Source organism: Artemia sp. Qi Xiang Cuo, chromosome 2 (genome assembly GCF_049724085.1).
Source record: "Artemia sp. Qi Xiang Cuo chromosome 2, ASM4972408v1, whole genome shotgun sequence".
Classification (NCBI taxonomy): Eukaryota; Metazoa; Arthropoda; class Branchiopoda; order Anostraca; family Artemiidae; genus Artemia; species Artemia sp. Qi Xiang Cuo.
In genome coordinates, this window is record NC_142795.1 from 75,470,734 (window position 1) to 75,492,116 (window position 21,383).

Sequence of the window (21,383 nt, forward strand, 5' to 3'; positions counted from 1 at the left end):
TATAATAATACGAATAATTATCATTAATGATAACTGATTCTTGGAACATGCCCTAAAATTTTCCCATGCTAAACTTTCTACACTATTTATTGTTTTGGATTCAAATGGGTTATTTGCGATTTTATTGAGCCCGATATATCGAGATTAAACTCGCACATTTAGGTGATGATCTGAACGGATATTTGAAGTGTTGACTCCCTACATGGTGAGATCGCGCATGTACGAATAAACCTCATCTGATATTGTGTTGTCCTTTCATACTATTTTATAATTTTTTTTAATCGTCATGCGAATTTAATTTGTCTTACTATAGAGAATCAGCCGGGTCCACCTCAGGTTATAATGACACAACAGCAGTCTCAGACCATGATCCAGGGGCAACAAATGCAACAGCAGCAACAACAAATGCAAGCAAGTCAAGATGGCTCCACTATGCAGCAAGGTATAATAAAAAGTGTTCGACAAACGAAAGCTTACCACAGTTTTTTTTGTATCATATTTTATTTTATTGCTTTTTGGAATGCTCCTAGAGCTTGTTTCTACTTTTTTATTTGGTTCCTGTGTCGAACTGGTCTAAGAAAAAATTATGTTGTTCGTGTTTTTCTGCTTAAAGCCTGGATTATTATCTTAACTGTTTTGTGAAAAAATTGTGCATATATTTTACTATAATTCTTTATTTTCAAGGTGGTGAATTGCTTATATTTAAACGGATCAAATCTTGATACAAATCATGTATTTGTTTTTCAATTTGGCTTTTTGGTTTTGTTTAGAATCCTTCAAAATAACCTATTAGTGAGGCCACAAATTACTGAAATTTATATTCAAACTAAACCACCCTTAATAGTAATCAGCTTGGGTTTGTCTCGTCTTGTATCTTTTTTAAATGCTCTAGTAATTAAATCATCAGCGTGCTCCCAAAATCAGTTTCTAGAAACTGAATCTTTTAACAAAATAAGTTTCTTGAAGCACACATTTGAATTGGTGCTTACACGCTCGATTTTGTGCTTTAAACTTTGCATGCCTGCTCCTAACTGAATCAGAGCTGACCCATAAAGCTTCAGTGTTCATTTTTAATGAATGTCAAGTGAAGGAGCGGACTTCTAGCTCAAATTCATGTATCTACAACATATCTACAGCAACAAAAAACGCGAAATTAGACACACACCCCCCAGTGTGCTCCATAACCCTAAAAGTAGGAAGGTGGAAAGAAAAAAGAATCAAGCAATAAAAGAAAAAGCAATGTGTTGCCGATTATCATTATTAATCAACTCAAATCAGGCGACACGGGACTTCGGGACTTCAATAAGTCTTGTGTCAACATCGTGACCTTAGCGGAGATTCGGATCACGAGGTTGCTTGAAGAGCTGTGAACCGGGCTAGAGGGGAAACTCAGCCGCCAGAACTCCACCCCCTCCCCCCCTAAAAAAAGAGTTTTTATCTATCTTATGCATTATTTACTCATATAATATATTCGCAATATAATTTACCCATAGATTGATAAAAGGGGCAAAAATTAGGCGAATCATGTAAAAATGGAAGAAATAGTCTGAAAATCAAGTGACGATCGTAAGAATATCCAGTACGGGGAGAGGAGGTTCGATTTTGGATAAATAAAACAATACAACCAGATTATATGGAAGAATTCCGGAAACTTGTTTTTTTTTCTTAAAGTAAAAGAAAGAAAGAAGGGTTACGCTACTTTCATACAACCAATAATAATTGTCAGACTACCGCTATTTTTGTCTATGAATAGAACAGATAAATAATTACTAGCCAGGAACATATCCTGAGAAACATCTTTTTTTCTTGAATTACTTAGCGTTACTAAATGAAACTAAGTTTATTAGTGCCATTTCTTACTACTAAAGTAAGGTAGAATAAATTGTTATCCATTTAATGCGTTATTTACTCATATAATATATTTACAATATAATTTACCTATGGATTGAGTAAAACCACGTTTTTTGGCACTTTCACTGAGAATTACCCCATAGATTTTGAAAAATAAACTCTTCTACCATTTGCATTTATAAATGGAATGGATAGAATATTCAAAGTCAGGGAATCTATTTGTGTTTGTGTTCATTGTGCATATGGGTATTTCCTTTTTTACATTATTTGTCTTTATGAATGTGCCGAATATGACAATTTTGTTCTAAGAACTGCGTTTACATATTTTTTTTCTTCTGGATTTACTATTTTAGATTTAAATTCAGTGCTCAAATATGGCTAAAATCGTTTTTAAATTCTCAAATACCGCAAAAGATTTTTCCTTATATTATCATAATGACTGGTTTCCTGTTTATTGCTCACATATAGCTTTCACTTATGCTTAAATTTTTCTTATTTCCGGAGGCAGCGATTTCTCATCTTGAATTTTTGTTTTTTTTTACATATGCATTTACTGTAACAACACTTTAATTTTACACAACAGCCGATTTTGCTTCAACGTTGAAGGTATCTGAAGAATTTATTTTTATTACTTTTGTTTTAGGGATATGATCCTTGATGAATATAATTCTTGTATCCGTATTGAAAAACATATAGCTTTTACTTGTGCTTCAATGTTTCTCATTTCTAGAGGTAGCGATCTCCCTTCTTGAGTTTTGGTTTTTTTATATGCATATACTATAATAATACTTTGATTTTTCGTAACAGCCTATCTTCCTTCAATGTTGAGGGTTTCTGAATAATTTTTTTTATTAGTTCCTATATATTAATTGAGGGCTATGATCCTAGTGATTGATTCTTATATCCGTATTAAAAAACATAAGCTTTTGTTCGTGTTTCAATATTTCTCTTTTCTGGAGGCAGCTATCTCAATTATTGAATATACGTATACTCTAATAAGACTTTAATGTTGCGTAACAGACTATCTTGGGTCTACATTGAAGGTCTCTGAACGATGTATTTTTACCAGTCCCTACATTTTTAAATTTTGGATTCAAAACTGTAACGAGCATAGTTATTTTTAGCTTTTTAAAATACTTGTTTAAATTTATCAATTTTTTATCTTACTTTTCATGGGATAGTCAGAGACTTAGTCAGGGTATGTAGTGACCCGAGAGAATGTTGGTTTTGCCCCCTCCCCCTCTCCAGAAAAACTGTGGAGATCATAGTATTGACAAAGTAACGAGTATAATTATTTTTAGCTTTTCAAAATACTTGTTTAAATTTATTAATTTTTTATCTTACTTTTGATGGGATAGTCAGAGACTTAGTCAGGGTATGTAGTGCCTAGAGAGAATGTTGGTTTTGCCCCCTCCCCAGAAGACCTGTGGAGATCATAGTATTGACAAAATAAACAACAACTCAGTTTGCTCTCCCCTCTCAGAGTCTACTTCCGGGAACTGCCGCCCCCTTCGGCCGCTTATCTACGCCAATGGGGATAGCTGTTTCCAGTTGTTTCATTAGATCAATATTTTGGAGGCCCAGGACGTCATCCTGTCAAAGTTTGGTATATCATACACAATCATTAAATTTCATCAATTTACCCTGCTGGCTATGAGACTTTCCGTTATTATTTGTGCTTGCCCTTTGGCTTAATAACTCGTCATGTCATTTGTCAGTTGAATTATTATTCTTTTCTTCTAGCCTCAAGAGAAAGGTTTCTTATTTGGAATGGTATCTTGGAATGGCAGGAAAAGTCAAGTAGACCTGGAGATCAAAATAAGCTAGTACGATCAGTACAATGTAAAGTTTCTAGCGCTGTCATCAGTGGGGAAACAGAAGTGTAAGTTTAGTGATAATGTTTTTTTATTTCATAATACAAGGAAGGGGGGGGGTGCAAAGTAGGCAAATGGTAACAGAGCGTTTTCAAATTCATGACACGATAAGCAATATTAAGATTATTTCCTCCCTCTCCATTTCTCTGCCACAAGCTTAAAAAAAGTCGAATAAAAAAGAAAAGAAAAAAAGACTATTGGCGTAACATGAGTGAAAAATCACTAAGAATAAAAACAAAAATTAAAAAACAAAACAAATGGTAACTAGAAAAAGAATCTTGGGTAAAAAAAAACAATTTAAGACTTTAAAAATAGTCGAGCTAAGATTGTGACAGAAAGAAAAAAAACGAAGAAAAAACGAAAAGCAATAGGCAATGTAAAACTGAACAATAAGTGAAAGTGAAACGAAAAAATAAAAACAAGAGACGACGAAACCGTATTTATTTCAGGACATTTCAAGATTTGTAAAGATTCTCTATGACGAAGGGGATCAAACTCTTAGAAGTAACTCATTAACAGCATAAATTGTTAAGTAGGTTGAGACAGCTCATATTGTTTACTGCCGATAGCTCAGTGTTTGCTTTCCTTTCTTATTATTTCGTTAAAACTACTTTTAGGGATTTTTTCACTTGTTCAATTGTTAGCTAATTAGCTAGGAGTTTTGTTAGGACAACAGAATAGAATTGGTAGCTAATAAAATAGTTGGCTAACAATTCGCAGAAACGTAAAAAATTGGGCGGGAAATTCAAAAGCACAAGCTTAGAAAGAAAACTTGAAAATTTCAGGGGTTAGTTGTGGAACCAAGGGGACTTGTAGGCAGCAAAAATTAGTTGGTGAATACATTGGTCAAGTCAGTGTGGTCGGCAAAGCTTTGTCTCCAATTTGTTGGATAACGTTTTGTCTTCAGTTTGTCCAACAGTTTTGGCCAAAAAATCAGCAATTCTGAATTCTCTGTCAATGTTATAAGCATAGAAAGAGGTCATCCTGCTTTGCTGCTGCATTCAGTTTTTTGAATGTTGTGCTTATTAGAGTAATTTCGATTTATTAGAGAAATCCTCCGACAGCGTTGACAGTTTCTGTGTGGACAGTGGAAAAAAGCCTAAAATTGTTTGTTGGGTAAATCTTTCTCAAGATCATAGGCAGCGCAATAGGGCTGCCTAAGTAATGAGCCATGTGGGCACAATGTATTATTTTTTTTTTGGCTTTAGACCTTTGTCGTAGAAGCTTCGAAAAGGGCTCATTCGATTGGAGATTGAAAGGGCTAGTGTCCTTTTTAATAGTCGAACGTAATTAGAGGGCAACTAACCTCTCCCACCACTCCCACCATTTCCCCAAACCTATCCAATCAAAATTCTGAGATAGCCATTTTTTTTAACGTAGTTGAAAGGTCCGGAATTTATGTATCTGAGGATGACAACCTCCCCCCCCCCCCAGAGCCCTAAGGGCAAGAATTGTAAATTATGCCCTGGGGACATATAAGGTACATATAGAAAGGCTGATCGTATAAACTTCGGAGGGGGCTCATTGGTAATCAGAAGTTCTAGTGCCTATTTTAAGATTTTCCCGAAATGCATCTGATATAAATTTTGAGATGGCCATTTGTTGTCTTAGCAACTTCGAAAAGAACTCATTCGATTGGAAATTTAAAGGGCTAGTGCCCTTTAAAGTGATTGGAAGGCAACTAATCCCCTCCCACGCCCACCGTTTCCCCAAACACATCAAATCAAAATTTGGAGCCATTTTGTTCAACGTATTTGGAAGGCTTAGAAATTATGTCTTTGAGGATGATACCCCCCCCCCTTACGGCAAGGCCCTTACGGCAAGGGTTGTAAGTTATGCCCTAGGGGGCATATAAGGTATATATATATATATATATATATATATATATATATATATATATATATATATATATATATATATATATATATATATATATATATATATATATATATATATATATATATATATATATATATATATATATATATATATATATATATATATATATATATATATATATAGAGAAACCCCCTAACCACGGAAATATCCTCTAGACAATTCAATCCCGGTGAAAATGTACCCAGGGCAATTACTTTTAACCACCCTGCACGTAAAATTGAGACTGAAAAGAGAAAGCAAGACATATAAGAGAGAATTTTGTATAAAAATTCTGGCAAATTCCCCCAGTGTATAATTTCCTCTGGCAAGTTCACTCCCTGGAAACCCCCCCACTCCGTGGAAAATTCCCCGTTGAAAAATCCCCAGCAGAAAATTTGCCCCCCACCCGAAAATGTACACCTACATCTTAGCAACAAATACTTTGCGCAAACAATGGGCAAATTTCATAATTTAAAGACCTTTCCCCTGGGGCTGTGGGGGGGGGGTCATGTTATACCCAAAGTCATATTTATTGGGCCTTTAAACTATGATGAACGAAATAGATGTTGGTTTAGTTGTACCTGCAGCTTTTGGCTTAATTGTACCTGGAGCTGTTGGCTTAGTTGTATCTGCAGCTGTTGGATTAGTTTTGCCTATAGCCAATTGACTTAGTTGTACCTACAGTTTTGGCTTACTTATACCTGCAACTGCTGGCTTAGATGTACCTGCAGCTGTTGGTTAAGTTGTATCTGCAGCTGTTGGCTTAGTTTTACCTCCAGCTGTTGGAATAGGTGTACCCGCAGCTGTTGGTTTAGTTTTACCTAGTTTTACCAAGCTGTTACCTTAATTATCTACAGCTGTGAGCTTAATTAACCTGCGACTGTTGGCTTAGCGGTACCTGCAGCTGTTGGCTTAGTTGTACCTGCAGCTTTTGGCTTAGTTGTACATCCAGCTGTTGGAATAGTTGTAGCCGCAGTTGTTGGCTTAGTTTTACCTACACCTGTTGCCACCTGTTTAGTTTTACCTTCAACTGTTGGAATAGTTGTACCCGCGGCTGTTGGCTTAGTGGTACTCACAGCTTTTGGCTTTGGTGCACATGTAAATGTTCTCTTAGTTGAACAGACAGGAGTTGGATTAGTTGTACATACAGCTGTTGGCTCAGTTGTACCTGTAGCTGTTCTGTAATTTCTTTAATTTCAAATATTCGGATATAAGCATAATGCAGTGTGTCTTGAATTAACTAAGTATTGTAAGATCAAACAAACTATAGAAGCTATTAGTTTTTCAGATCAAAGCTTTTGATTTGCAACATCGATTGCAGCTCTCGATCACGTATTTACGAGCCGGATATAATAATAGTAACTAAAAAATCACGCAAATCTTCTCAGGCTAACGAGCCGGGACATTCCGGGCTTATTTTCCCTAAAGACCCTAGTCCAGTAATTCGACGAAGATATTTCATGTAGGTCAGTGAGGTGCTATAGATCTTCCAGCAACACCGAAAAATCCACTTGTGGAAATAAAGTTCTAGTAAAGAGCGATGGAACTGGACCTGGCTCATCTAACTCAGCTAATTTAAACTCTTTGAGCTTATTAAACTATGCATATCAGTCAAAGCTCTTGTATCACAACCCCTGGCTTTGTGACCTTGGTTTTAGCTGCTAAATCATTAAGTCTTGGACATGGCCGACCTAGCTCAGCTAATTTAAATTTTGTGAGCGTATCAAACTATGCACATAAGGCACTTCTGGAAAAAAACTGCGGCAATCACATCAAAACATTCTTGAAAAGAGATGGATTATGAACCGAACTTTAGCAAATGTATTAAAGTCATATGGTCATGTTTGTCAGGTACAAACCGCTCAACAGTTAAAAGAGGAAATGATCTTAAGAACCGGATATCCTCGGCATATTTTCCCTAAAGACCCTAGTCTACTAACAACAGTCGACGAAAATGTTCCAGATAAGTCAACAAGGTGCTCTGGATCTTGCAACAATGATGAAAAATGCACTTGTGGAATTAAAATCCTAGTAAAGAGCTACAACCAAAAAAGTGGTTTGCTCTTTACAAAGGTTCCAACCTACAAATTCCAATCGTTATATTCCTCAAAACCAAGAATAAATCTATGCTACCTATATGTTTCTCCAAGGTCTTCCCTTTCTCTATATTAAAAATTTAGTTTTTTTGTAGTGTGTCCGCCATTGCTCACACAGGCTATTGGAAAATAAAAGAAGGGAAGCAGAAAAACAGTCTGCTGAAAGAAAAAGACTCCTCATGGAGCATAAAGAAAATTAAGATTAGATCGAAGTGGAGGACCTGTAAGATTCATATTCTCCTCCAAGTATATATGGCTCAGAAAAGCTGACAAATTATAAAAAATATCTAATAATATAAAAAATCATAAATTATAAAAAAAATAATAAAGTTCACAGAAGCTGAAAAATTATAAAAGAACAAGAACTCCAGGTGGAGAGTTTTTCGAAAAGAGACTGGTGGAACTGATAAAAGCCAAGTTTATGGCTTCATTGCTAACTATGTAGTTGAGTCTACTTCTCCTTTTAGCAAAGTTGAGAAACCTGCCATCAGAAAACTAGTTCAATGACTTTTCCATATGCAAGCCCAGGGGAAAATCTAGAGCAAAATCTTGGGGGAGGCCCAATTTGACAAGGGCGCCAATGAGCAAAATCTGGGGGGGATTTGCTAAAGGTGATAAAGGTGCCAATAATTGCCCAAATTGATAAACTCATTCTTAAAAAAAAAAAGTAAAAAAAATAAAAAAACAGGAAATCAGGGCACCAGAAAAGATCTTGGGAGCCCCCCATCCCCCACCCCACTGGATCCACCACTGTGCAACCCTAATATAAAAAAACACCTTCATTCTTTTTGAGCAGATGCCACGATGTTCTGGCTCCATAATAGATACCACTGCATTGGACAAAGAACTCAATCCTCTAAGGTAGAAATTTGGCAAATACAAGGAGGAAGCAGAAAGCTGTCTACTGAAAGAAAAAGACGCCTAATGGAGAATAAAATAGATTAAGATAGATGGAGAAGGAGGACCTGTAAGATTCGTATTCTCCCCCAAGTATATATAGCTCAGAAAAGTTGACAAATTATACAAGAATTCCAGGTTGAGAATTTTTCGAAGAGAGACTGGTGAAACTGAAAAAAGCCAAGTTTATGATTTGATTGTTAACTATGTATTTGAGTCTACTTCTTCTTTAAGCACAGTTGAGAAACCTGCCTTCAGAAAACTGGTTCAATGACTGTTTCCATATGCAACCCTAATATTACTAAAAGCCCTTTTATTCTTCTTGGGCAGATACAGCGATATTCTGGCTCCATAGATACTACTGCTGTGTCCATCAAATGCAACATACTCTTCAGTCGCAGACCACGATTCACAGATACAAGCAATATCAACAAGTTCATTTTTCAAGCATAGTTCAACCTCTTCTATTTTGTTCATAAGTGACCGGACATTTGATACTAGTATTTTCGATAAAGAATAGGGATGAATGAAGGACTTTACACTGCGATCTCGAATATGCTTGCCTGCACGATGAATCGGTCCTAGGTTGGGAAAGTGGGTAAACAGGGTTTGAAGGGTGGGTGAATCTTAGATTTCTTTAAAATTCCAAACCCGGTGGTTGTTTGGACCAGACGGACTGGCGGAATGCTGGCTAATATTTGTTCTCACCATTTTCACCAGAGTTTCAAGAGGAGGGGCTGGTATGACGGAGGGAGGATGTGTATCGGCTGATTTAAGAAAGGCGGCATAAAATTCAACCTCATAAGCGGGCTGAATATAGCTGCCTGTCGCAGCCTTGCATCAACAGAGGTGCATTTTTTTCGCTCCCCGTTTTTTGGACTTCGTAATTCAGTCTTGGAACGAAGCTTTTCCTTTCTGCGGAAAGTGATATGCATATTAGGACAAGAGTTCATAAAACAAAAGCAATGATCAAACTTTTTACACGGAGATTTCTATGGCAGAAGACAACACTCGTCAGGGCAGAATGAAACAAAGGAAAAGCAATAGTTAAAAACGAAATTCAAAAAAGACACATAAGTTGAAAATTCAGTCTGAGTTGACGGACAGTAATATTTTACGGGGGTCATTTCTGCCAGCCAGAAATTGCGAGCTTAAAGGGGAGGAGTAAGTGTTTGCTCTCTTAACGGAGAATAAAGATAATTGGGAGATAGATTGAAAAGAAGCGCACCGGGTATTGGAGATGTCGGGTGACATTTGTAGTATTAAAGATGTGGCTGGATTCAATTAGCCTGGGAGAGGGTTCGAGGTCATTTCTATCGACTTTCAGAGACGCTTGCCTTTAGAAGATGGTGGGAGGATTCCCTTTTGGAGATCAGAGATGACTTTCAGTCGGATCAACCAACAGCTGGTTGTAGCATTACCCAACTATGGTTCGTGGGGGATAATCTCTCCCATAGCCGGGTATTACCTATTCCTCTCAAAGCTTTATCCTATCGTTCCATACCTATCTCTTATCCCTGACTGGCACCAACATTTCTTCTTTATATGACTGTTTCTAGTTTGGGACCCGGAATGAGTTGCTTCATGTTAACTGGAAATTTGTATTCTAAACCCTTGTACCCCAATCATTTTGTTCTTTGCAACTAGAGGGGCACTGCAACATCATAGAGAGGGGTGTAATGCTTCATTTTAAAGGAAATCTAGAGCCTTTTTTTAAACAAAATCAATATTTTTACAAAAAAAAAACTGCATTTTTATATACAAGATGGTGAATGACGTCATAATCATAGGTTAAAACCATATATGACGTGGAAAGTTAACACTGTATTATGATGACATCAGTATTTTATGACGTTATTTAGGATATAAATAGATGTTACATGTCATTGTATGCTACATAAAGGATCAGTATAGTTCAAGGTATTAAACTATGGAAGCTTTTAGTTTTTCAGATCAAAATTCTCCATTTGCGGCTCTTGTAGAGGAAATTTTCCTTAAAGACCCGAGTCCAGTAATAACAGCTGACGAAGATATTTCACGTGGATCAACGAAGTACTTCGGATCTTCTAGCAAAGCGGAACAATGCACTTGTGGAATCAAAATTCTAGTAAAGAGCAATGGAAGCAATGGAAGAAAGAGAAACCGACCTAACTCAGCTAATTTAAGCACAGTGAGCTTATCAAACTATGCAAATCAGACAGTTCTGGCAAAAACTACGGCCATCACATCAAAACGTTCCCGAAAAGATGAGGATTATGAAAAACCTTTTCGAAAACGTATTAAAGTGGTGTCACCGCGTTTGCAGTGTACTACTGCTGTTTTGCCACAAGTTAATGGAGAGACAAAAGAGGCCAAAATCAAGCACGAAGTAAAACGAAAACCAAAAATGTTGAGTTTTAGGTGGTCAAAAACCGCTCAACAATTAATAGAGAGCAGAGGAAATGGACCTGAACGACCTAACTCAGCTAATTTGAATCCTGTGAGCTTATCCAACTATGCACATCAGACCAATCTGGCCAAAACTAAGGCAATCGCATCAAAACATTCTCAATTAGAGGATGATTATAAAACGCCTTTTAGCAAACGTTTTAAAGAGGTATCGCCATGTTTGCAATGTACTAGTGCTGTTTCGCCACGTGTTAACGGGGGGACAAAAGAGGACAGGATCAAGTTCGATGTGGATCAAAAACCAAAACTGCTGAGTTTTAGGCGGTTAAAAACCGTTCATCAAATAATAGACAGCAATGGAAGTGGACCTGAGCAACCTAACTCAGCTACTTTAAACTCTGTGAGCGTACCAAACAATACCAATCAGACAGTCCTGGCAAAAACTACAGCCATCACATCAAAACGTTCTCGAAAAGAGGAAGATTATGAAAAGCCTTTTAGCAAACGTATTAAAGTGGTTTCACCGCGTTTGCAGTGTACTAGGGTTGTTTTGCCACTCGTTAATGGGGAGACAAAAGAGGCCAAATTGACTAACGAAGTTAAACGAAAACCAAAACGGCCGAGTTTTAGGCGGCCAAAAAACCCTCAACAATTAAGAGATAGCAGTGGAAAAAGACCTGAGCAACCTTATCTCATGGCCAACCCTGACCAATCTTAGTTCGGACCTAAAGATTCATTTCTCGCAAAGTATTACCCTTCTTCTTAGAAAAATAGTGCCTGCAGCTGTTGGCTTAGTTGTACCTGCAGCTGTTGGCTTCTGTACCTGCAGCTGTTCACGTAATTGTTTGCAGCTGTTGGCTTAATTATACCAATAGCTGTTTTCTTAGTTGTCCTTGCAGCTGTTGGCTTAGTTGTATCTGCAGCTCTCTAATGTCCCGCTAGCAAAGACGAGAAAAAACAATCACACCAGTGTTGTCCACGCAGCAAGTGACTCCATTGTGGAGGTTTTTAACAATGGCAATTCCAATGGTGTAGTTTTCATATCGATCCGACGCCATTTCCGAGGAGTTTCAGGTGCTTTTTGAAGTTCCCACAATTTTTTTTTCAAAACAACGTTTTACTATTAAAATAAATTGAAATAATATTTACTAATCCTGAACTAGCTATAAAAGGCAATTTGTTTGTCACTACATAACTTTTTTAAAGGTGTTTGTGAATTTTCGGTGGCTACCATGGGTTGTGGTTCGCTCATTACTAGGTTGCAGCTACCTCTGTAGCCATAATTAATTAAATTCAAACAACTATGGCTTTTAATGTGCCTTTAAATTATCCGAGTCTAACAGACTCTTGTTAATCCGCAATTGCTATTCATGGGTCTGTACCACTAGACAAAATTCTCATTATATCTCTGAATTCAGCATAAATAACCGTCCCAGGTTTCTCAAAAATTGTAATCTGTGTATATTTACAACAAAACACTCAAATCTTGAAAATAAAACTATTTTAAATTATTGTCATATATACATAATATGTCATATATATATATATTTATATATACATATTTGATCCAGTGACAGAAAAAATTGGAGGGCAACTAGGCCCCCCTTCCAGGCTCATTTTTTTCTCAAAGTCACTGGATCAAAATTTTGAGATAGCCATTTTGTTCAGCATCGTCAAAACTATCTAATAATTATGTATTTGAGGACGACTTAATCCCCTACAGTCCCCGGGGGAAGGGCTGCAAGTTATGATGAACATTACCCATTGTTTACATATAGTATTGGTTATTCGGAAGTATACAGACGTTTTCAGGGGGATCTTGTCTGATGGGGGGGGGGGAGTCGAAGGGAGGTGATTACGCGTGAGGATCTTTCCATGGGGGAAGAGAATTTCTATGAAAGGGGCGATGGATTTCCCAGCATTATTTAAAAACACAATCAAAAATTAAATAAAATAACAAGTTTTTTCAACTGAAAGTAAGGACAAGGAGCAACATTAAAACTTAAAACGAACTAAAAATATTACGTTTATAAGGGGGTACCATCAAAGCTTGTATAAGACTGAAAAAGCCGATTCGAAAGCTAACTGAATCCAAGCAGAGAATAAACAATTTTGGACATTCACCAGTGAATGTCGACATTAAATATAAATACATATATATATGAATATATATATAAATTTATATATATAAATATATATATATATAAATATATATATAATATAAATATAATATATATATATATATATATATATATATATATATATATATATATATATATATATATATATATATATATATATATATATATATATATATATATTTATATATATAAATTTATATATATATATATTCATATATATATGTATTTGTATTTAATGTCGACATTCACTGGTGAATGTCCAAAATTGTTTATTCTCTGCTTGGATTCAGTTAGCTTTCGAATCGGCTTTTTCAGTCTTATGCAAGCTTTGATGAGCTTTGAGCTTTGATCTGAAAAACTAATAGCTTCTATAGTTTGTTTACTACTACTACTACTACTAACAACTCATCGCAGCACCAAGCCGCCTGAGGCCAACACAGCTACGCACGCTCCTCCTCCACCCCAATCTATTCAAAGCCTCCTTTTTACACCCGCCCACGAAGTTCCCATTTCCTTTAAATCTTTCTTTATGACGTCCTCCCAACCCAGACGGGGACGACCTGCTTTCCGTTTAGCCCTAGATGGTTGGCCAAAAAGAACAATCTTCAGCAATCTGTCATCCTTCATCCGAACAACATGCCCTAACCACCTCAACCTTTCTTTCATTTTAGACCTAGAGAGCGGTATTGAACCACATTTTTCGTATAGCCTGTTGTTTGAAATACGGTCAATCAGCCGGGTACCCAAAACAATCCTTAAGCAATTTCTCTTGAAAACATCTAGCAAATCTTCATCCGCTTTTCGGAGCGTCCATGCTTCAGAGCCATATTTGACCACTGTCATCACTGTAGCTTCTAAGATTCTAATCTTGGTTTGTAGACTTATCTTCCTATTCTTCCAGACTTTTTTTAACTGTGAAAAAACACCCTGAGCCTTGGCTATTCTATTTTGAACATCTTCACTGCTCCCACCATCTTTACTAATAATACTACCAAGGTAAGTGAAACTGCCCACCTGATCAATCTTTTCATTACCCAACGTCACCTTTTCATCTTCACTTATTCCTAGCCTTAGTGACTTGTTCTTCCTAACATTAATTTTCAAACCAATACTAGCACCCTGAACTCGCAAAACCTCTAAAACTTCATTCATTTTGCTCACACTTTCATCTAGGATGCTTAAATCATCAGCATAATCCAAGTCCAGGAGACTTTTTCCTCCCCATTTGATTCCGTGGTCTCCCATTGCCTTTCCTGTGCTCCTTAAAACAAAGTCCATCAAAATAATCCATATAAAGGGGGATAGAACACAATCCTGCTTAACTCCTGATTTAATACAAAACCAGCTGCTAACCTCATTTCCTACCTTAACCGCAGCAGTGTTATTCTCGTACATAGCACTAATCACTTTAATGTATTTGTCTGGTATACCATACAAGGATAAAACCTTTACTAAAGCTCCTCTATCAACAGAATCGAACGCTTGCTCATAATCTATAAAACTGAGGACCAAAGGTGTTTGAAAACTTAGGCACTTCTCAATTATTAACCTAAGAGTGAAAATTTGGTCAACACATCCTCTACCTTTTCTAAAACCGCACTGCTCTTCTCTTAAAACTTTGTCTACGGCTTGTCTCAGTCTAAAAAGTATCATATTACTAAGCAATTTGCTACCTACAGAGACCAGACTAATGCTTCGATAATTACCACACTCACTTTTATCACCTTTCTTATAAAGTGGCTTAATTAAGGTTTTCCTTAAATCGTTAGGTACTTCCCCTTTTTCAAAAATCATATTCATAATCTCCAATAACTTATTTCTAACCTCAGAGCCACCATATTTAAGAAACTCATTTACTAACCTATCAGCACCTGTATACTTATTATTATTTAATCCTTTTAGTACTGTTTATAATTCCTCCTCACAAAACAAATCTTCCTTCACATCCAAGGTATCACAAACTTTTTCATTTTCCTCTATATTTTTTCCTGCAACTCTATCTCGGTTAAGCAAATTCTCAAAATGTTCGGCCCATCTTGCTTTAGCTTTTGTCTTATCGCTAATTGCCACCCCATTCCTATCTTTAACTGGGACAAGTCCGGATTGACTACTACCTCTCAATTTGTTAACGTGCCAGTACAATATTTTACTATTATGCCGTCTAGCTGCATCTTCTAAATCCTCGGCAATTTTATCCATGGCCTCCACTTCACACCTCCTTAGTTCATATTTCAATGCTTTCTCCACTTTCTTCACATTTCTTTTGTTTTCATGTGATCTCTCACTCAGATAACTCTTGTACAAGTCCTTTCTCCTTTCTATTAAACTTAAAGCTTTTTCACTAATATTCTTAGCTGCAGTTCTAGCTTTCTTCCCTAATACACCTTCAGCAACTTCACAAATTATTTTTCTAAAATTATTCCAACCATCTTCCACATTATAAAATTTTAAACTCTCAAGTTTAGTATTCAACTGTTCCTGGAAAGTTTCTCTCAAATTCTCATCCTGGAGTCTACTAACATCATAACTTCCCGGGAGGTAATTACCCTTCCGATATTTCAGCTTTAAATTAACCCTTGACACTACTAGATGGTGATCTTTACTTTTAACATCAATAACAGCACTCCTGTATACCCTAGTATCTTGTATTGATCCTACCAGTCTTCGATTTACTATAACATAATCAATAAGGTTTGCTGTCTTACCATCACGTGAATACCATGTTAGCTTATGAGCCATTTTATGACCAAACACCGTATTGGTTATAACTAGATTGTTATACCTACAAAATTGCAAAAGTCTGTATCCATTACTGTTTTCTTTTCCTACACCAAATTTACCTAAGCTGGGATACCATCTATCCATATTTCTACCAACCTGGGCGTTAAAATCTCCCAGCAATAACATCATATTTCTACGTGGGACCTTGTCTATTTGCTCCTGTAACTGTAAGTAGAATTCATCTGAGTCACTAGTATCTCCATCAGTCGGTTCTACAGGGGCGTATACTACTATAACTGATACCTTGAACTTTCTAGTCATAAAATGAGCAATTAGTATTCTGTTCAACTAAGAGAACATTTACATGTGCACCAAAGCCAAAAGCTGTGAGTACCACTAAGCCAACAGCCGCGGGTACAACTATTCCAACAGTTGAAGGTACAACTAAACAGGTGGCAACAGGTGTAGGTAAAACTAAGCCAACAGGTGCAGGTACAACTATTCCAACAGCTGGAGGTACAACTAAGCCAAAAGCTGCAGGTACAACTAAGCCAACAGCTGCAGGTACCGCTAAGCCAACAGTCGCAGGTTAATTAAGCTCACAGCTGTAGATAATTAAGGTAACAGCTTGGTAAAACTAGGTAAAACTAAACCAACAGCTGCGGGTACACCTATTCCAACAGCTGGAGGTAAAACTAAGCCAACAGCTGCAGATACAACTTAACCAACAGCTGCAGGTACATCTAAGCCAGCAGTTGCAGGTATAAGTAAGCCAAAACTGTAGGTACAACTAAGTCAATTGGCTATAGGCAAAACTAATCCAACAACTGCAGCTACAACTAACCCAACAGCTCCAGGTACAATTAAGACAAAAGCTGCAGGTACAACTAAACCAACATCTATTTCGTTCATCATAGTTTATAGGCCCAATAACTATGACTTTGGGTATAACATGACCCCCCCCCACAGCCCCAGGGGAAAGGTCTTTAAATTATGAAATTTGCCCATTGGTTGCGCAAAGTATTTGTTGCTGAGATGTAGGTGTACATTTTCGGGTGGGGGGGGGGCAAATTTTCTGCTGGGGATTTTCAACGGGGAATTTTCCACGGAGTGGGGGGGTTTCCAGGGAGTGAACTTGCCAGAGGAAATTATACACTTTGGGTATTTGCCAGAATTTTTATACAAAATTCTCTCTTATATGTCTTGCTTTCTCTTTTCAATCTCAATTTCACGTGCAGAGTGGTTAAAAGTAATTGCCCTGGGTACATTTTCACCGGGATTGAATTTTCTAGAGGATATTTCCGTGGTTAGGGGGTTTCTCCATGAAGGTGGGGCCAGATTTCCCGTCATTATTTAAAAAACGATCAGAAATGAAAAAAAAAACAAGTTTTTTCAACTGAAAGTAATGTGTAACATTAAAAATTAAAACGAACAGAAATTATTACATATATAAAGGGGGTTACCCCCTCCTCAACACCTCGCTGTTTATGCTAAAGTTTGAATTTGTCAGAATTCTTTAATAATGACTCCCGAAACACAAGGGTCGTTTAATTAAAACAATAAGACTCTTTTTTAAAAGTGCTCCTTACTTTCAGTTGAAAAAACTAGTTTTTTTTAATTTAATTATATGTAAGATTGAGTTGCGGATGGGAGATCCATTGTATAAAATTTTAGCTTGTACTTTATGTTGACTGTAAATACGCATCTCAAGAATGATTAATAAATAATTCGCCAAAATCGCTGTTTCAAAAACGTCTGAAAACAAAAACGAAAACAGAAGATTTTTATATTTATATAAAAATCTATTATATATATGTACACACACATATATATATACACACACACACACACACACACATATATATATTTATATATATATGATATATATATATATATATATATATATATATATATATATATATATATATATATATATATATATATATATATATATACTTGTTTGTATACTTTTATTCCCTTTTACCATCTTATCAAAATTAATCTTTGACGAGGATGGGGACAATCCTCTTAGGATTTTACCTTGAGACAAAACGCTTTCTTTTGGCATTAGTTTCTTTTTACATTTCAGTAAAGCAGACAACTGGCCAGCTAAGCTTTTAATGCAGCTCATCCCTAAGACGCTAGTAAGCAATTTGGGTGGCACATATTTCAAAAATGCCCGCTCGGTCCTTTTTCATCCTAATCCCGGTGAAGCTTTGGATAATTTGGCCCGAGTAATGAGCACTGGATATGCTGGGTGTGTTCATTTTAATTCAGGTTAGTTCGTCCTATTCTATTGCATCTTGAACGATAACGACTTAGTAACCTACTAGTAAAATGCTTATTTTTAACCAAGTCCGTAGCTTCAGCTTGTTTTTGGATAACTGTAGCATTGGGAGCCTTGATTTTTTTTAATTTATCTATCCAAGGTCTATTTGTGATATCTCTGAAATGTAGCCCTAAAGAAGAGAGAGCAAGTCGATTTTTGGATTTGAAAGGACAGAGTTGAATATTTCCAGCAAAAGAAGCCAAAGTTAGAGCCTCCCCCCTTCTCTGTTGTGAGTTTATGTAGAGGTGACTGGTTAGATTCTTGCTTCTGAAATTAACTCTTCTTCTTCTTTATTAGGCAGGAGGTCCGTAAACATCAAAAGTGGGCTCTTTATCTCTTTTAATATGTGGCTGTGACACTGCTTCCTTTTTACGACTTAAACTATCAGCACCAACTGAAAACAACAAGGAAGAATCTAATAGATTAGACTTCTCAGAATAAAACATTTGATTTTCTTAAATAGGGGGATGCAAACCCGCCTTTTCACTAAAGTTTTGTAACTTTTATCACAATGCTTTTGCTATTTTAAAACTAATTTAATTGGCAACTGGTAAATAGAATATTATGAACATGTTGGATTTGAAATAAAAAGGAAGGTTGAATTATACATAGAAAGAAGACAAGAAACCGTGTTCGTGTATTTCTGTATTTCTTTTCGTGTCGTTTCGTGTCGTTTCCACGACACGAAAAGAAACTGTGTATTATTAAATTAGTTAATATTTAAGAGTTAATTGTCCAACATAAAAGCATTGGAATAAATGGAACTATTTATATATTCAATTATTTTTTACTGATATTATCTATTGTGAGGTCCGTAAATTTTATCAATTTGTGGTTTATGATCAAAAAAAAAAAAAAAAAAAAAAAAAAAAGCTGTTTTTACAAAAGGTATCTTATGTGCAAAAGGAAAACACAAAGCTATCAAATTTCTCAAGTGAAAGCAATAAAATCGACCTTGAAGCTATCGAGTGGCAAAGTTTATTCCCAGAAAGTAAAACTTGAGTTTAAAGCTTTATTGATTGCTATTAGTATTTGCTTTAGAATTTTTGGAGTTTGAACAAGGAACCGAATCAGTCGATTTGCAAATATTTCAAACTGAGAAGCTATCATATATGTTCACGGGAGTATATAAGTAAAACTAATTTTTGCGGAGAGATGGGGGAGGGGTAGAAAGTGTGCTCCAAGATTGAGGCAAAGCTCGTTTCTAAACCAAAGAATTCATATCTTTGCTTTCCTTGTTTGCTTCTTAGAATTATCATGATTGTAGTAAGAATGATCCTCGGACGATTTTCAGGGAAGAGAATCTAATCCCTGTGAAAGATGCAAATTTGTGACAAGCCCACGGCTGCAATTTTTACAGGGAGGAAATGAAATTTATGTTTTTGAATCCATTAGACCCTTTAATATTCCCGTTTTTGTTCATTTTGACCGATAGCCAAAAAAAATTTGCTGACCACTGAAGTAAAACAACTTAATTCATTCACAATTATCCCATAATATGTAAAGACTTCACACTAGGGAGAGTGAGGGGTTAAGGGTCTTGAGAAAGGAAATTTTCGGAGTGGATGAGGGGGATGAGCCTTGGGTGGAAAAATTGCTGGGAAATGGGTGTTTTAATAGTATTAACAATCTGGTGTGGTTTATCCGTGTGGGTATAACCCATAGTGAGGGTTTTATGCGACAAGCCTATGGCTTCCTCCTTTATTGAATAAAATAAATAAATTTGTTTGTTCGTTTGTTGCATTAGTGTTTTTGAATGGTTTTATGTGCTTTAATTGCTTTGATCAAAAGTTTAAATTGAATCCTTTAATTGTATTTGTGTGTTGTTAATTGTACCCGCAAGCAGGGCGAGTTTTTTGTGTCAAATATACAATACTATATTATTTAAGGTTTGTGTTGCCGATGAAACATGTGATTTCGTGATATGCCTACGGCTGTAACTTGCACCGTAAAGACAAGATAGTTATATCCTCGTAAGATTTATTGATCTACGATCTATTCATTCACCGAAATTGAATTATAATACAACTTAGATGTTGTCTTGAAGAACGGTTTGAGCCTGCTTAAAAACGGGAAAGTTTTCCTCTCTTCACGTTGTTTTGCAACATTTTCAAAGGATTTCTCAGTCTAAAACAAAGTACAAAACAAAAAAATTGGATTTGGTAGATGGATAAAACTGAGTGTCAGCTACGAAGCAATAGAAAAAATGTCGTAATACGTTGAAGCATTAAAACCGTAGGAGTGAAGATAAATAACATCCAGATTTGCACGAGGAGCAAAAATCTTAACAATATTTTTTTCCCGCTGAATGTTTGATTAACTGATATATTTGTATGCATGTATTCAGTTTTCTTAAAAACCTTCAAATTAATATTTTTTTCCCTTAATTTTTTTTTATATATGAAAATTCGTATATAATTTTATTGATTTATAATAAGAAAAATAAAACAGCCCACACAACTGAAAATAAAATCTGAATGCTTCGCTTAGGCCCTACCATATATGTATGTAAGTTAGCTGGCTTGAAATACTGTTTTAAATAATAATTTTTCAAACGTCAATCGAACTAGTTATTATGTGTTTTCTTTTTTACATTGAAAAAACATTAACTAAATAAGGTAGAGGCTAGAATTTTTTTCAAAATAAGTTGAGCATATTAAGCCAAAATATACGGTTGACAGTTGAGCACGGCAAAAAATAATCTATTTTATTATTTAAAAAAAAACAGACTATTCATGTGCCTGTTTGAAATGTTAAAAGTAGGATTTTATATGGAAGCAAATGATTTGTTTGGATACCTGAACAAAAAGCAACAACTTTAAAATATAAAAGAAAGAAAAACAGAATGTGCTTGTATATGCGTTGTAGGATGTAGGAAAGAAACCATAAGGTAATATGTCTTAATTGAGTGACTGAATGTTTTAATTATATGATGTACATTATTTGCTTTGAAGTCAAAGCAATTAAGTTAGAGGCAAAATTGCGTGTGTGCAATATTAATTTATAAATTTTTTTATTCAAGTGTTAACGTTGGCATATATGTTTTCATGTTCAATAAATGAGTCAGAAAAGACGCAAACAATAAATCATGAAGTGACTAAAAGAGATCGCTACCGCTGCATAAATTCCTGATTTGATGCATATCTGTGTGTTAGGAATGACCCTCTCCTCTAAAAACGCACTTCAGGTACTTAAAAGTTATTTAACA

General features: G+C 35.8%; 1 protein-coding gene across 3 annotated transcripts in view; it reads left to right on the forward strand.

Moving 5' to 3' along the window:
• The window catches only part of MED25 (Mediator complex subunit 25), a 101,707-nt gene that overhangs the window by 41,121 nt on the left and 39,203 nt on the right, over positions 1–21,383 (forward strand). For 2 of the 3 annotated variants that reach the window (XM_089103239.1, XM_089103243.1), the window contains exons 7-9: positions 314–442; positions 3,595–3,733; positions 17,936–18,123. In XM_089103239.1, coding sequence (XP_088959365.1) covers positions 314–442; positions 3,595–3,733; positions 17,936–18,123 — 456 coding nt within the window. The remainder of the gene's footprint in view (positions 1–313; positions 443–3,594; positions 3,734–17,935; positions 18,124–21,383) is intronic. The other variant, XM_089103246.1, reaches the window with a different exon arrangement.